The sequence below is a fragment of the Mus caroli genome, unplaced genomic scaffold (assembly GCF_978045245.1).
Source record: "Mus caroli unplaced genomic scaffold, Mus_caroli_1 scaffold_20, whole genome shotgun sequence".
Taxonomy (NCBI): domain Eukaryota; kingdom Metazoa; phylum Chordata; class Mammalia; order Rodentia; family Muridae; genus Mus; species Mus caroli.
The window spans coordinates 53,467,753-53,485,640 of NW_028227275.1; the positions used below are offsets into that span (position 1 = coordinate 53,467,753).

The 17,888-nt window shown below is 38.7% G+C and overlaps 1 protein-coding gene across 5 annotated transcripts in view; it reads left to right on the top strand.

Annotated features, from left to right (window-relative positions):
* Positions 1-17,888, top strand: part of LOC110288726 (solute carrier family 22 member 27) — an 86,232-nt gene that overhangs the window by 55,184 nt on the left and 13,160 nt on the right. For 4 of the 5 annotated variants that reach the window (XM_085834243.1, XM_085834245.1, XM_085834244.1 and 1 more), the window contains 2 exons: positions 15,199-15,314; positions 15,873-16,087. The exons of the other annotated variant lie outside the window; for it this stretch is intronic. In XM_085834243.1, the coding sequence (XP_085690369.1) occupies positions 15,199-15,314; positions 15,873-16,087 (331 nt within the window). The remainder of the gene's footprint in view (positions 1-15,198; positions 15,315-15,872; positions 16,088-17,888) is intronic. 5 annotated transcript variants of the gene reach the window in all.

A 17,888-nucleotide genomic window follows, 5' to 3' on the forward strand; every position in this document is an offset into this window, starting at 1 on the left:
GCCTACTTGATCATGATGGATGATCATTTTGATGTGTTCTTGGATTTGGTTTGTGAGGATTTTATTGAGTATTTTTGCATTGATATTTATAAGGAAAATTGGTCTGAAGTTCTCTTTCTTTCTTGGATCTTTGGGTGGTTTAGGTATCAGAGTAATTTTGGCTTCACAGGATTAATTGGGTAGAGAACCTTCTGCTTCTATTTTGTGGAATAGTTTGAGGAGAGTTGGAATTAGGTCTTCTTTGAAGGTCTGATAGAACTCTGCACTAAGCCCATCTGGTCCTGGGCTTTTTTTTTTTTTTTTTTTTTTGGTTGGGAGACCATTAATGACTGCTTCTATTTGTTAAGGGGAAATGGGACTGTTAAGATCCTTAATCTGATCCTGATTTAACTTTGGGACCTGAAATCTGTCTAGGAAGTTGTCCATTACATCCAGGTTTCCCGGTTTTTTGAGTATGGCCTTTTGTAGTAGGATCTGATGATGCTTTGGATTTCCTTAGGATCTGTTGTTATGTCTCCTTTTTCATTTCTGATTTTGTTAATTAGGATACTGTCCCTGTGCCCTGTAGTTAGTCTGGATAATGGTTTCTCTATCTTGATTTTCTCAAAGAACCAGCTCCTGGTTTGGTTGATTCTTTGAATAGTTCTTTTTGTTTCCACTTGGTTGATTTCAGCCCTGAGTTTGATTATTTCATGCAGTCTACTCCTCTTGGGTGAATTTGCTTCCTTTCATGCTAGAGCTTCTAGGTGTGCTGCCAGACAGCTAATGTAAGCTCTCTCGAGTTTCTTTTTGGAGGCACTCAGAGCTATGAGTTTTCCTCTTAGAAATGCTTTCATTGTGTCCCATAAGTTTGGGTATGTGGTGACTACAGTTTCATTGACCTCTAAAAACTCTTTAATTTCTTTCTTTATTCCTTCCTTGACCAAGGTATCATTGAGTAGAGTGTTGTTCAGTTTCCACGGGAATGTTCGCTTTCTTTTATTAATGCTGTTATTGAAGATCAGTCTTAGTCCGTGGTGATCTGATAGGATGCATGGTATACTTTCAATATTTTTGTCTCTCTTAAGGCCTGTTTTGTGACCGAGTATATGGTCAATTTTGGAGAAGGTACAATGAGGTGCTGAGAAGAAGGTATATCCTTTTGTTTTAGGAGTTAATGTTCTGCAGATATCTATTAAATCCATTTGTTTCATAACTTCTGTTAGTGTCCATGTGTCTTTCTTTAGTTTCTGTTTTCAGGATCTGTCCTTTGATGAGAGTTAGGTATTGAAATCTCCTGGGTATGTGGTGGCTTCATTTTCATTAAACTCCAAAAAGTCCTTAATTTCTTTCTTTATTCCTTCCTTGACTAAGGTATCATTGAGGAGAGTGTTGTTCAGTTTCCACATGAATGTTGGCTTTCTATTATTTATTTTGTTATTGAAGATCAGCCTTAGTCGATGGTGATATGATAGGATGCATGGGACAATTTCAATATTTTTGTATCTGTTGAGGCCTGATTTGTGTCCAATTATGTGGTCAATTTTGGAGCAGGTACTGTGCGGTGCTGAGAAGAAGGTATATCCTTTTGTTTTAGTATAAAGTGTTCTGTAGATATCTGTTAAGTCCATTTGTTCATAACTTCTGTTTGTTTCACTGTGTCCCTGTTTAGTTTCTGTTTCTATGATCTGTCCATTGGTGAAAGTGGTGTGTTGAAGTCTCCCAAAATTATTGTGTGAGGTGCAAAGTGTGCTTTGAGCTTTACTAAAGTTTCTTTAATGAATGTGGCTGCCCTTGTATTTGGAGCATTGATATTCAGAATTGAGAGTTCCTCTTGGAAGATTTTACCTTTGATGTGTATGAAGTGTCCCTCCTTGTCTTTTTTGATGACCTTGGGTTGGACGTCGATTTTATTAGATATTAGAATGGCTACTCCAGCTTCTTTCTTCAGACCATTTGCTTGGAAAATTGTTTTCCAGCCTTTCATTTTGAGCTAGTGTCTATCTTTTCCCCTGCGATGGGTTTCCTGTAAGCAGCAAAATGTTGGCCCCTGTTTGTGTAGCCAGTCTGTTAGTCTATGAGTTTTTATTGGTGAGTTGAGTCCATTGATATTAAGAGATATTAAGGAAAAGTAACTGTTGCTTCCTATTATTTTTGTTGTTAAAGTTGGCATTCTGTTCTTATGGCTGTTTTCTTTTAGGATTGTTGAGGGATTACCTTCTTGCTTTTTCTAGGACGTGGTTTCTGTCCTTGTATTGTTTTTTTTCTGTTATTATCCTTTGAAGGGCTGGATTTGTGGAAAGATAATGTGTGAATTTGGTTTTGTCATGGAATACTTTTGTTTCTCCACCTAAGGTAATTTTAAGTTTGGTTGGGTATAGTAGCCTGAGTTGGAATTTGTGTTCTCTTAGTGTCTGTGTAACATCTGTCCAAGCTCTTCTTGCTTTCATAGTCTCTGGTGAAAAATCTGGTGTAATTCTGATAGGCTTGCCTTTATATGTTACTTGACTCTTTTCCCTTACTGCTTTTAATATTCTATATTTATTTAGTGCATTTGTTGTTCTGATTATTATGTGTCTGGAGGAATTTCTTTTCTGGTCCAGTCTATTTGGAGTTCTGTAGGCTTCTTGTATGTTCATGGGCATCTCTTTCTTTAGGTTTGGGAAGTTTTCTTGTATAATTTTGTTGAAGATATTTACTGGCCCTTTAAGTTGAAAATCTTCATTCTCATCTACTCCTCTTATCCATAGGTTTGGTCATCTCATTTTGTCATGGATTTCCTGAATGTTTTGAGATAGGATCTTTTTGCATTTTGTATTTTCTTTGATTGTTGTGCCAACGTTCTCTATGGAATCTTTTGCACCTGGGATTCTCTCTTCCATCCCTTGTTTTCTGTTGCTGATGTTCACATCTATTTTTTCCACATTTCTTTCCTATGGTTTCTATCTCCAGCATTGCCTCACTTTGGGTTTTCTTTATTGTGTCTACTTCCCTTTTTAGTTCTTGGATGGTTTTATTCAATTCCATCACCTGTTTGGTCATGTTTTCCTGTAATTCTTTAAGGGATTTTTGTGCTTCCTCTTTAAGATCTTCTACCTGTTTAGCAGTGTTCTCCTGTATTTCTTTAAGTGAGTTATTAAAGTCCTTCTTGATGTCCTCTACCATCATCATGAGATACGCTTTTAAATCCGGGTCTAGCTTTTTGGGTGTGTTGGGGTGCCCTGGGCTGGGTGAGGTGGGAGTACTTGGTTCTGGTGATGGTGAATGGTCTTGGTTTCTGTTAGTAAGATTCTTATGTTTACCTTTTGCCACCTGGTAATCTCTGGAGTTAGTTGTTATAGTTGTCTGTGGTTAGAGCTTATTCCTCTCGTGATTCTGTTAGTCTCTATCTGCAGACCTGGGAGACTAGGTCTCTCCTCTGAGTTTCAGTGGTCAGAGCACTCTCTGCAGGCAAGCTCTTCTCTTACAGGGAAGGTGCACAGATATCTGGCATTCTGACCTCACTCCTGGCCGAAGATGAAGGCCCAAAACAGGACCCGTCCCCAAAGCTGAGTTGCTTTGGCCTGTCTCAGAAGCTGTTAGCTTTTGTATTCCACACTCTCACCTGTGCAGAATACTCTCGGCGGAATCCTGGAACCAAGATGTTTGCTGCTGATGCTCAGGCAAAGCGCTCCTGGGCCGTGAAGACACCTATCCTCTGACCAGGAAAATGGCCGGATGACTACTAAAGTTTCTTTAGTGAATATGGCTGCCCTTGCATTTGGAGCATAGATATTTAGAATTGAGCGTTCATCTTGGTAGACTTTAACTTTGATGAGTATGAAGTGACCCTCCTCGTCTTTTTTGATAACTTTGGGTTGGAAGTTAATTTTATTCGATATTAGAATGGCTACTCCAGCTTTTTTCTTTGGATCATTTGCTTTGAAAATTGTTTTCCAGCCTTTTACTCTGAGGTAGTATTTGTCTTTGTCTTTGAGGTGGGTTTATGTAAGCAACAAAATGTTGGGTCCTGTTTGTGTAGCCAGTCTATTAGCCTATGTCTTTTCATTGGAGAATTGAGTCCATTGATGTTAAGAGAAATCAAAGAAAAGAAATGGTTGCTTCCTGTCATTTTTGTTGTTAAAGTTGGAATTCTGTTCTTGTGGCTGTCTTCTTTTAGTTTTGTTGAAGGATTACTTTCTTTCTTTTTCTAGGGTGTAGTTTCCATCTTTGTGTTGGTGTTTTCCCTTTATTATCCTTTGAAGGGTTGGATTGGTGGAAAGATATTGTGTAAATTTGGTTTTGTCATGGACTACTTTGGTTTCTCCATCTATGGTAATTAAGAGTTTTGCTGTGTATAGTATCCTGGTCTGGCATTTGTGTTCTCTTAGGGTCTGTATAACATCTCCAGGATCTTCTGGCTTTCATAGTCTCTGGTGAGAAGTCTGGTGTAATTTGAATAGGTCTGCCTTTAAATGTTACTTGACCTTTTTTACTTACTTCTTTTAATATTCTGTCTTTGTTTAGTGCATTTGTTGTTCTGATTATTATGTGTTGGGAAGAATTTCTTTTCTGATCCAGTCTATTTGGAGTTTTGTAGGCTTCTTGTATGTTCATGGGCATCTCTATCTTTAGGTATGGAAAGTTTTCTTCTATAATCTTTTGAAGATATTTACTGGCCCTTTAAGTTGAAAATCTTCATTCTCATCTACTCCTATTAACTATAGATTTGACCTTCTCATTGTGTCCTGGATTTCTTGGATGTTTTGAGTTAGGATCCTTTTGCATTTTGCAATTGTTGAGTTTATGTTCTCTGTGGAATCTTCTGCACCTGAGATTCTCTCTTCCATCTCTTGTATTCTGTTGCTGATGCTCACATCTATGGTTCCTGATTTCTTTCCTAGGGTTTCTATCTCCAGATTTGTCTCCCTTTGGGTTTTCTTCATTGGTTCTACTTCCATTTTTAGATCTTGTTTTGTTCAATTCCATCCTCTGTTTGTGTTTTCCTGTAATTCTTTAAGAGATTGTTGTGTTTCTTCTTTAAGGACTTCTACCTGCTTAGCAGTGTTCTTCTCTAATTCCTTGAGGGTTTTTTGTGTTTCCTCTTTAAGGGCTTCTACCTATTTAGTAGTGTTCTTATGTATTTCTTTAAGTGAGTTATTAATGCCCCTCTTAAAATCTTCTATCACCATCATGAGATATGATTTTAAATCTGCGTCTTGCTTTTCAGGTGGGTTGGGGTATCCCGGACTCACTGTGGTGGGCATACTGGGTTCTGATGATACCCAGTGTTCTTGGTTTCTGTTAGTAAGATTCTTACGTTTGCCTTTTGCCATCTGGAGATCTCTGGTGTTAATGCTCAAGCTGTCTCTGGCTGGATCTTGATCCTCCTGTGATTCTGTTAGCCTCTGTCAGCACTCCCTGGAGTCCAACTCTCACCTGAGTTCCAATGGTCAGAGCACTCTCTGCAGGCTCTCCTCTTGCAGGGCAGGTGTCTAGAAGTCTGGAGCTCCAATCCACCTCCTGAGTCCTGGGGTCAGAGCCCTCTCTGTAGGCCGACTCTCCTCTGGCAAGGAAGGTGCCTATGGGTCTGGGTCTCAGCTCTGCCTCCTGGCTGAGGACAAAGACCTGAAGGGACACTGTCCAAGAAGCTCTGTTGCTTCTGTCGTCCACATGCTCTCAGGTGATCACAAGGTCCTGGGTGTGCTAGGGGTTCTGTGGTGTGGATAGTCCTCTGGGGCTCTAGATACCCTCAGCCAGGTTCATGCAGAAGACTACAGGGCTGGTCCAACCTGAACGGATCCCAGCCTCTGGTGGGGTGGGGTTCCTCCGTCCCTGTTACTGCTGGCACAAGACCCTCCTCGATTCTTTGGAGCTGATGTTGCGTTCCACTCACCTGTGATCCCGAGGTGACCCCAAGGTCCTGCGGCATGGAGAACACTCTAGGGCCCCTGGTGGCCTCTGTTGGGTTCAGAAGGAAGATGGCTGGGGGTGGCCCTGACCAGAATGGATACCAGCCTCTGGTCTGGCAGAGTTCCTTTGTCCCTGTTCTTGCTGGCACAAGACCCTCCGAGATTCTTTGGAGCTGATGTTGCGTTCCACTCACCTGTGATCCGGAGGTGATCCTGAAGTGATCCCGAGGTCCTGCGGCATAGAGAGTACTCTGGAGCCCTTAGCGGCCTCCACTGGGTTCAGAAGGAAGATTTTCCTTCAGTTTCTTCTTCATTTTTGTCCCTGCAGTTCTTTTTAGGCAGGAACAGTTCTGGATCAGAAATTTTGACTGTGGGTTGGTAACACTGTCCCTCTGCTTGAGGCCCTGTCCATCTACTGGAGGTAGACTCTTTGAGTAGCCTCTCCCCAATCTTGGGCATTGAGTTCTTAGATTCCCTCAACCATGCCCAATGGTGCTTATCTCTTTTTATTCTCTTAGACCTCTGGGTTTCTCTCCTGCTCCTTTACCCTCTCACCCTATTGGCTTGCCCTTCCTCCCTCTCCCTGCCTCCTCACACCCAGATCCCTGCCCTCACTATCTCCCTTGTTTATTTCCATCCCCCTTCTAAGTGGAATTGAAACATTCTCATGTGGGACTTTCAGCTTATTACACTTCTTATGGTCTGTGGGTTGTATCCTTGGTATTATGAACTTTTTGGCTAATATCCACTAATCAGGGTGTACATACCATATATGTCTTTTTGGGTCTGAGTTACGTCATTCAGAGTATTTTCTAGTTCCATCCATTTGCCTGCAAAATTCATGATGTACTCATTTTTAGTAGCTGAATAAGTATTCCATTTGTGTAAATGTACCACAATTGCTATATCCATTCTTCTGTAGAGGGACAACTGAGTTGCTTCCAGCTTCTGGGTATTGCAAATAAGGCTGATATAAACATGGTGGCTGATGTGTCCTTGGAGTATGGTGGGGCATCTTTTGGGTATATGTCCAAGAGTGGTATAGCTGGGTCTTCAGGTAGAACTTTTCTAATTTTCTGAGGAACCTCCAGATAGATTTCCAGAGTAACTGTAGCAGCTTGGAATCCCACCAGCAATGCAGGAGTGTTCCTCTTTCTCTACATCCTTGCCAAGCATGGGCTGCCACTTGAATTTTTGATCTTAGTCATTCTGATTGGTGTAAGGCAGAATTTCAGAGTCAGTTTGATTTGCATTTCTATAATGACTAAGGACTTTATACATTTCTTTAAGTGCTTCCTGACCATTCAAGATTCTTCTGTTTTATATTCTCTGTTTAGCTCTGTAACCCATTCTTTATTAAGGTTATTTGTTTTTTAGAGGTTGCCTTCTTGAGTTCTTTATGTATTTTGGATATTGGCACTTTATCAGATGTAGGGTTAGTGAAATTTTTTCCCAATATTTTCTCCTTCCATTTAGTGGCTGATTTATCCGATTGATGGTGTCTTTTGCCTTACAGAAGCTTTACAGTTTTATGAGGTCTCATTTATTGACTATTGATCTTAGAGCCTGACACATTGGTATTCTATTCTGTAAACTTCCCCTTTTCCAATGAGTTCAAGGCTCTTTACCACTTACTCTTCTCTTAAATTCAGTATATCTGGTTTTATGCTGAGGTCCTTGATCCACTTGGACTTGAGCTTTGTGCAGGGTGATAAATATGGATCTATTTTTATTTCCCAACATACAGACTGGCAGTTAGACCAGCACCAATTATTGAAGATGTTTTGTTCTTTCCACTGTATGTTTTTTACTTCTTTGTCAAACATATAGTCCATAGCTGTGTAGTTTAACTTGTGGGTCTTCAATTCTATTGCATTGATTGACCTGTCTGTTTTTGTACCAACACCATGCAGGTTTTAATCACTATTACTTTGCAGTACAGCTTGAGGTCAGGGATGGTGATTCCCAAGTTCTTTTATTGTTGAGAATTGTTCTGGTTATCCTTTTTGTTTGTTTGTTTGTTTGTTTGTTTGTTTGTTTGTTTTTCCATATGAAGTCAAGAATTGCTCTTTTCATGTCTGTGAAGAATTGTGTTGGAATTTTGATGGGGATTGCATTGAATCTGCAGATTGCTTTTGGTAAGATGGCTGTTTTCACTATGTTAATCCTACCATTCCATGAGTATGGGAGATCTTTCCATATTCTGAGGTCTTCTTTGATTTCTATTCCTAGGGATTAGAAGTTCTTTTCATACAAATGTTTCACTTGCTTGTTAGGAATTACACCAAGATATTTTATAGTATTTGTGGTTGTTGTGAAGGGTGTTGTTTCCCTGACTTCTTTCTTAGTCTGTTTATCATTTCTGTAAAGGAAAGCTACTGATTTGTTTGAGTTAATTTTGTATCTTGACATTGTATTGAAGTAGTTTATCATCTGTAGGAGTTCTCTGGTGCAATTTTGAGGGTCACTTATGTATACTATCATATAATCTATAAATAGTGATACTTTGATGTCTTTGTTTCAAATTTTTCTCCCCTTGATCTCCTTTTGTTTGCTCTGGCTAGAATTTTGAGTAGTATATTGAATAGATAGGGAGAGAGTGGACAACCTTGTCTTGTCCCTGATTTTAGTGGGATTGCTTCTAGTTTCTTTCCACTTAATTTGATGTAGGCTTTTGGTTTGCTATGTATTGCTTCAATTATGTTTATCTATATGCCAGGATTCCTAATTTCCCCAAGAACTCTACCATGCAGGTCTGTTGTATTTTGTCAAAGGTTTTTCCAACATCTGATGAGAATATCATGTGTTTTTTTTTTCATTGAGTTTGTTTATATAGTGTATTATGTTCATAGATTTTCATATGTTGAACCATCCCTGTGTTCCTGGGATGAAGCCTACTTTATCATAATGGATGATGTCTTTGACATATTCTTGGATTTGCTTTGGAAGTATTTTGTTGAGTATTTTTGCATCAAGTTCACAATTGAGATTGATCTGAAGTTCTCTTTCTTTTGTGTGTATGTGGATTAGGTATCAGAGTAATTGTTGCTTCATAGAATGATTTAGGTAGTGTTACTTCTGTTTCTATTTTTGTGATATAGTTTGATGTGTATTTGTATTATCTCTTTTTTGAAGCCTGATAAAATTATACACTAAGACCATCTGGCCCTGGGCCTTTTTTTTTTGTTGTTGTTGTTGTTGAAAGATTTTGTTGTTGTTGTTGTTGACTATTTCTATTTTCTTAGTGGTTATGGGGCTGATTATATAGTTTATCTTATCATGATTTAACTTTGCTGCATGGAATCTATCTAGAAGAATCATCTGTTTCATCAAGATTTTCTAGTTTTGTACAGTATAGGCTTTTGTAGTAGGTTCTAATGAGCTTTTCAATTTCCTCAATATCTGTTCTTATATCTTCCTTTTCATTTCTGATACTGTTAATTTGTATATTGTCCCTGTGCCCTAAGTTAATTTGACTAAAGGTTTATCTATCACCTTGATGTTATTCAAGAATCAGCTCTTGGTTTTGTTGATCCTTTGTATCATTGTCTTTGTTTCTCCCTGGTTGCTTTCAGCTCTGAGTTTAACTATTTCCTGCCATCTACTCCTCTTGCCTGTATTTACTTCTTTCTGTTCTAGAGCTTTCAGATGTTCTGTTAAGATGCTTGTATGGAATCTCTTCAACTTTTTTATTAAGGTAATTAGTCCTATGACTTATCCTCTTAGCACTGTTTTCAGTGTATCCCATAAGTTTTGGTATTATGTGTCTTCATTTTCATTTAATTCTATAAATCTTTGATTTCTTTATTTATTTCTTCTCTGACCAAGTCATTGAGCAGAGAGTTGTTTACTTTCCATGTAGGCTTTCAGTTGTTTTTGTTGTTATTGAAGCCTAGCCTTAGTCCATAGTGATCTGATAGAATGCATGGGGTTATTTCAATCATCTTGTATCTGTTGAGGCTTTTTTATACCTTATTATTTGTTCAGTCTTGGAGAAAGTTTCATGAGGTACTGAAAAGAAAGCATATTCTCTTGTTTCAGGGTGAAATATTCTGTAGATATCTGATAAATCCATTTGGTTCATAACCTTTGTTAGTTAACTGTGTGTTTGTTGAGTTTCTGTTTCAATTACCTGCGTGTTGGTGCAAGTGAAGTGTTGAAGTCTCCCACTATTATTGTGTGAAGTTCAATCTGTGTTTTGAGCTTTAGTAATGTTTTATTTATGACTGTGGGTACCCTTGCATTTTGTTGCAGAGATGTTCAGAACTGAAATGTTCTCTTGCTGGATTTTTCCCTTGATGTATATGAACTGTCCTTCCCCATCTCCTTTGATAACTTTTTATTGAAATTCTGTTTTATTGTATATTAGAATGGCAACTCCAACTTGTTTCTTGTGACCATTTACTTGGAAAACTTTTTTCCAGCCTTTTTCTCTGCTATAGTTCCTGTCTTTATCACTGAGATGTGTTTCTTATATTCAGCAAAATGCTGCCTCCTATTTATATATCCAGTCTGTTAGTCTGTGTCTTTTTTATTGATGAAAGACTTTAAAGAGAGATGGTTGTTAGTTTTTGGTATTTTGTTGCTAGAGGTGGTATGATGTGTGTATGATTCTTTTCTTTTGCGTTTATTGTGAAATGTTGGTTTCTTGTGTTTTTGGAGGTATCTTCCTCATATTGGAGCTTTTGTTCCAGTATTCTCTATAGGGCTGGATTAGTAGAAAGATATTGGGGTTTTTTTGTTGTTGTTCTTTGTTCTTTGTTTTTTGTTTTTGTATTGATTTGGTTCCTTTTTTTTTTTTTTTTTTTTTTTGAGACAGGGTTTCTCTGTGTAGCTCTGGCTGTCCTGGTACTCACTCTGTAGACCAGGCTAACTTCTAACTCAGAAATCTGCCTGCCTCTGCTCCTAAGTGCTAGGATTAAAGGCATGCACCACCACTGCCTGGTTAATATTGTTTAATTTTTTTCATGGAATGTATTGGTTTCTCCATCTGTGATGATTGAGAGTTTTGCTGTGTATTGTATCTTGCTGTGGCATTTATGTTCTCTTAGAGTCTGTATGACATTTGCTCAGGATCTTCTGGCTTTTAGAGTCTCTTTTGAGAAGTCTGATGTCATTGTGATAGGACTTCCTTTATATGTTACTCAACCTTTTTCCCTTACTGTTTTAAATATTCTTTCTTTCTTTTGTGCATTTGGGGGTTTGATTATTATATGAAAAGAAGAATTTCTTTTCTGTTCCAATCTATTTAGTGATCTGTAGGCTTCCTGTGTGTTTATGGCCATCTCTTTCTTTAGGTTAGGGAAGTTTTCTTCTATAATTTTGTTGAAGATATTTACTGGCCCTTTAAGTTGGGAATCTTCATTCTCTTCTATACCTATAATCCTTAGGTTTGATCTTCTCATTGTGTCCTGAATTTACTGAATGTTTGAGGATAGGAGCTTTTTGTATTTGCAGTTTCTTTGAATGTTGTGTCATTGTTTTCTATGGTATCTTCTACATCTGAGATTCTTTCTTTTATCTCTTGTATTCTGTTGGTGATGCTTGCATGTACGACACCTGATCTCTTTCCTAGGTTTTCTATCTGCAGAATTGTCTCCTTTTGTGATTTCTTTATTGTTTCTATTTGCATTTTTAGACCCTGAATGGTTTTGTTCAATTTCTTCACCTGCTTTATAGTGTTTTCCTGTATTTCTTTAAGGTGTTTATTAGTTTCCTCTTTAAGGGCTTCTACCTGTTTACCTGTGTTCTCCTGTATTTCTTTAAGGGAAATGTCCTTCTTAACATCTTCTATCATCCTCACGAGATGTGATTTTTAAATCAGAATCTTTTTTTCCAGGGTGTTGGGGTATCCAGGGCTTGCTGTGGTGGGAGAACTGGATTCTAATGATGCCAAGTAGCCTTGATTTCTGTTGCTTTTTTTTTTCTTGAGCTTGCCTTTCACCATCTGATTATCTCTGTGTTTAGTTGGTCTTGCTGTCTCTGACTGTAGCTTGTCCCTCCTGTATGCCTACAAGCCTGTGATCTTAGGTGTCTCAGCACTCCTGGGAGACCAGCTCTCTCCAGATGGGATTTGAGTATGGAGAGCTGTGGCACAGGTTTATCTCTGGGCACAGATGGAAACCAGAATGATCATTCACATATTTCTTTAGGTTGGAAAATTTTTCTTGGCATTGTAGCTGGGTGAATTCTATTTCTATCATTGTTAGGTTTGGTCTTGTTGTTTCTGTTCTTATTTGTCCTTTAGTCATCTCTTTGTCACTTGTGTTGGCTGGATGTTCTTGTTGCCAGCAAGACCCCTCAGGTAGGCAGGCAGAACCTGACAATGGATCTGAGGAAATAGAACCTTGCTTCCCTCTGATAGCTATGCCAGGGATTGCTAGGAAATGGTCCAATCTGGAAGTCTTTGGGGTCCCTACAGTCCTCCTCAGAGAAGCAGGATGCTCCTGGAGGCCTGCCTGCAAGGCTCCTTAGGATGGCAGGATGATCTGTATTCCATGTGCTGGTGATCAAAGGACCATATTTAACTCACCTCTGTTGGCTGTGCCTCAAGTGGACCCCACTGGCTACCCTTTCTCTTTTATCTTTCCAAATCCTCCTATATATCTCCTAACCTCCTTTTAATATTCAAGACCTTTTTTGTTTGGTTGGTTTTTGGTTTTTAGTTTTTTGGTTTTTGTTTTTCGAGACAGGGTTTCTCTGTATAGCCCTGGCTGTCCTGGGACTCACTTTGTAGACCAGGCCGGCCTTGCCTGCCTTTGCCTCCCGAGTGCTGGAATTAAAAGCATGGACCACCGCACCTGGCTATTCAAGACCTTTTAACCTTGCTTTTATATACATTCATGTTATGTGCATATCTTTATATTCCTAGATACCTAAGTATCTAATCACTTTGTATGATTTCAGTGCTGACCATTTGGTATCAGAAACTACTTGGTATCCTTTTCTCAGGGGAATATTATTTTGCCCTCTCTCAGCATTCCTTTCTTCCCTGTCATTCTTTCTTGGACAGTTCAGGCTTTGATAACTTTCTCTAGTCCAATTTAGCATGCTTGTTGTCTTGTCCAGTTTATTTTTAGGCAGTCAACATTGGAGAGACTTTCTTGGTGTTGCTTCTGACAGTCATAGATTTTGTACTTTTAAAAGTTACAAACTTAACTTCCAGTTAAGGGACAAGGCCACCCACCTATATCAAAAATTTTGACCCAGAATTGGTCCTGTCTAAAGGTAATGCAGGGACAAAAATGGAGCAAAGACTAGTAAAGGCCACCCAGAGACTGTCCCAACTTGGGATACAGCTCATGTGAAGATACCAAACCCTGATACTATTGCTGATGCCAAGTTGTGCTTGCATACAGAACCCTGGCATAGTTGTCCTCTGAGTGCCTGCCTGAGACAGATGTAGTTATTCACAGCCAACCATTGAACTGATCCTGCGGACCCCTTGGAAGAATTAGGGGGAGGACTGAAGGAGCTGAAGGAGATTGCAACCCCATAGGAAGAACAATAGTAGCAACTAACCTGATCCCTCAGAGCTCACAGGGATGAAGCCACAAACCACAGAGCATACTTGGGTTGGTCTATAGCCGATGCTACATATGTAGCAGAGGACTGACTTGTCTGGCCTTTGTGGGAGGAGATGGACTTAGTCCTGTAGAGTCCTGATGCTCTATTAAAGGGGAAGGCTAGCTGCATGAAAGAGGAGTGGGTGGGTGGGAGAGCACCTTTTAAGTGTTGAGGGGAGGAAGAATCAGGTGAATCTCTATTCTTCTCGATTCTAGATCATGGAGGGAGAACTGGGAAGGGGGCAGCATTTGAAATGTAAATAAATAAAATAATAAAAATAAATCTTTAAAAAGCTATAAAGATTGTAACTCTGAACTGCATGCAGTTTTGTTGCCAAGATTAAATGCCCATGAGACTATGCAGAAAAGAGTAAGGACAGATCTTAAGACTTTAAAATGGTGTGTTTGAATTTCAAGTTAACAATACTGTGAGCTCTGGTGGTTAATTTTGTTTTTAAACCTGAAAAATATCAAGACTCGCTTGAGATATTACACTATAGCTACACATATAAGGGACTATTTAGCTTATTGTAGATTCTGAAAATTCTTGCATTATTATCTTGAGTGGTTTAACTGAAGTAAAAAGATCCTCCCTAAAGGAGGTGCAGTAGCTCTGAACTTGAGACTTGGATTATAGAAAACAGATGAATTTAGCTGAGCAAAAACATCTATCACCTTCTGTGTACAACCAAAACACTGTCTAAATGCTGCATGGTCTTGAAATTTTTGTTCTCAAGTCATTCTGTTAATAAAATGAATTCAACCTCATGTATGTTTTTATATCATAGTCAGTATATAGCTGCATTCCTTCATTAATCTCATAGCACTGTTGCGATTTTCTATCCAGCATCTAAGAACTCCTCCAAAATACCCACCAGAGTACAACCAAATATCAAGAACAATATCAAGAACCTTTGTCTGTGCAATAACGTCATATATCTTGTATATATTTTCTATGTTGGTTACTTTCACAATACCATGACTAAAATTCCTGGCAGAAACAGGGAAAAAGCCTCAGTGTGTGTCATGATTCAAGGGTTTAATTATAGTGGACAGACCATGGCAGCATTTGTGGAAGCAGGTATTGGGGGCAGAGGATTCTCACATCATCAAGCCAGCATTCATGACTACAATTGAAGGCCAGATTATAAGTGACATATTTGACAGGTAGACTCTACCACCTAAAAGCTTATTGCCCTCCAAAATATCACCAGCATTCCAAAATGAAACTAGGAGATTCAGTCTACTTGTTTTCTGAACATCCTTAACTAAATTCTAGGCATCATAAAGAAAGTGATTTGTGTCTTCCTTTAAATAGCATGCTTTCTAAGGGAAAATAAAGAGCCCTGCAAAGAATTATTTTTCCTGAATCTATTTTCAGTCATTCGGAATCAGTGGAAGCCAAATATAAGTACCATTAGCATTGAAACTCAATGGTCTAAATAAAATTTGGATTTTATGTTAAATAACTCTTCAAATGTTTTCCTTTCTAACCTTTATCTGCAGCTCCAAGGACTCCTTTAATGTTCAATAAGCACCTATAATCCCTTGTTTAATATTCACTGTAGAAATCCCCTGAGTGTCTTTTTGTCTCCTGGGCTTTTATTTCACTCTAATTTTTGGATGTAAATTTATCTTTGATGTTTATATTTTCAGTATGTAGAACAATAATTATTGATCTGGTCTTCTACAAGTGTCCAGAATACCCCGGAGTTCTCATCACTTTGTGACAACTAAACAAAGTGTTGATTTTATTTTCAAAGATTGTGAGAACAAGTATGAAGGCAGAACTTGAGGCAGCAAAGACTAAACCTTCTCTAAGAGATTTGTTCCATACATCCATCCTACGTAAGCGGATATGTGTCCTGTCCTTTATGAGGTATGCTTAAAATGTGCCTATTGAAATAGTGTACAGACAAAATTTCTCACTGACAGATTTGAGGTAGAATATGACAATTTCTGCTGCTTGAAGTAATCAGAGTTCTGAGTATATGGAACTTACTGTGCAGTGAGGAGTGTGTGCATCCAAACTTCCTGCCAGGCTCATCCCCATGGGCTGATGGTGAGAATGCCAATCACAGTATAAACTTGGATGTTGTTACTCCCCAGTTGCCTGGTTCCACTCAAATAAATATAAAAATTCTAATATAATTTACATAAATACATTTAACTCAAGAACATATGTCGATATAAAGATGGAACCTTCAACCACAAACCTGCTAATATTTTCCAAAACTTTAAGAGTGATTATGTGCTCCCTCACCATACAGTGATTTTTGGTGGCTATAAAATTATACCCTAGAACTAAAAATTCCAAAAAGCCGAGATGCCTTCATAGTCAAACTACTAGAACTTGATTTCTTGTCCAATAATATTAACATCTGTTGAAAATCAATTCCAAACCTTGTGATACCCCATTTTTCTTTTCCCACTACAGACTTTTCTTTACAGTATCAATTTTTGGCCTGGCAGTTCACCTCCAACATCTGAGTTCTAATATTATCCTGTTGCAGTTTCTCATTAGTGCATTGGCCATACTAGTCAGTGTTATTGGACCTTTTGTACTTAATCACATTGGCCGTAGAATAACCTATCTGGTTGTCATGTCTCTGAGGGGAATCTTCATTCTGATTGCTGTATTTGTACCTCAAGGTAAGGAAAGCATTGCAGGTAAGCAAAACAAAACAAAACAAAGCAAAAACAAAACAAAACAAAAAAAAGCAAAGAAAGAAAGAAAAAAGAAGAAAAGAAAGAAAAAGAAAAAGAAAAAAAATTCTGCCACCTCCCCAGGAATTATCATCCCTTATCTACTATAGATCACAGCACTAATCAAACAATTTCTGGTAGCCATGCTGGAAATTTAGGGCATGTGCTCTATTAAGGAACTGGATAGCAAAAGAAGTCAAAATTCAGAAAAGAACATTTATTATTCAATTTTGGTCATTATATTTTGATAATCTAGCCACATATGTTTTAGGCCTTATAATTATCTCCAAGATTGCACAAATAAGTCTAACCAACTGTATGTGCTATGCCAGTTGTGTTGCTAATCAAGAAAATAATTTTTAGTTGTGTTGGAATATAGCAGATGTGCAGAGAAGAACAAGTAGACTGAATACTAAAAATCTCAAGACTAAGTTATGTACATACAATTAATAAGTAGTGGTACCCATGTGCTCAACTAAGTTTACTAAAATGCAGTATTGTAATATATTTTTTAAAATCCCATGATGTTATAACCCTTGAACTCTCAGTTTTTCTCTCTTTGTCTCATTCACTGTTCTATTTCTGTGAAGAAGCACCATGATTAATGGAAAGTCTCATAAAATAAAGCACTTAAAAGAAGTTTGCTTAATATTTCAGTGATCTAGTTCACTATCATCACAAGGAGAATGGCCACAGGAAAGCGGGATCTGGTAAAGTAATTAATATTTAAAACCTGATTCATAGTCCAAGAGAGAGACTGGCCTGGGATGGGCTTTTGACACTTCAAATTCCAACCTACAGCCAGGCAGTGGTGGCACACACCTTTAATCCCAGCCCTTGAGAGGCACAGGCAGGCAGATTTCTGAGTTTGAAGCCAGCCTGGTCTACAGAGTGAGTTTCTGGACAGCCAGAGCTACACAGAGAAACTCTGTCTCAGAAAACCAAAAAATAAATAAATACATAAATAATCCAACCTACAATATAATTCCTACAACAAACCTACCTATCATTCAATACTTTTCCAGTAGTCACACTGGCCCTGGTGACTAAGCATTCAAAATTATGGATCTTTGAGGGGCCATTATTATTATTATTTTAAATATTATTTAACCTTTTATTTACACTCCAGATTGTATTCCATTTCCAGTCCACCGAACTGTTCCCCATTCCGTACCCCTTCCTTGCCCCCTGTCTCCATGAGGGTGTCCTCACTTCTCACCCTCACCCTGCAAGACCTCTAAACTGCTTGGGACTTCCTGTCGCTTGAGAGTTAGGTGCATCGTCTCTGACTGAACACAGACCCGGCAGTCCTCTGCTGTATATGTGTTGGGGCATCATATCAGCTGGTTCATGCTGCCTGCTTGGTGGTCCAGTGTCTGAGAGTGTCAGGGGTCCAGGTTAATTGAAACTTCTGGTCTTCCTATAGGGTTGCCTTCCTCCTTAGCTTTTTCCAGCTTTTCCCTAATTCATCCACAGGAATCAACAGTTTCTGTCCATTGGTTGGGTGCAAATATCTGCATCTGACTCTTTCAGCTGCTTGTTGGGTCTTTCAGAGGGTAGTCATGATAGGTCCCTTTTTGTGAGTGCCCCATAACCTCAGTAATAGTGTCAGGCCTTGGGGCCTCCCCTTGAGCTGGTTCCCACTTTAGACCTGTCGCTGGACCTCCTTTTCCTCAGGCTCCTCTCCTTTTCCATCCCTGCAGTTCTTTCATACTGGAACAATTATGGGTCAGAGTTTTGACTGTGG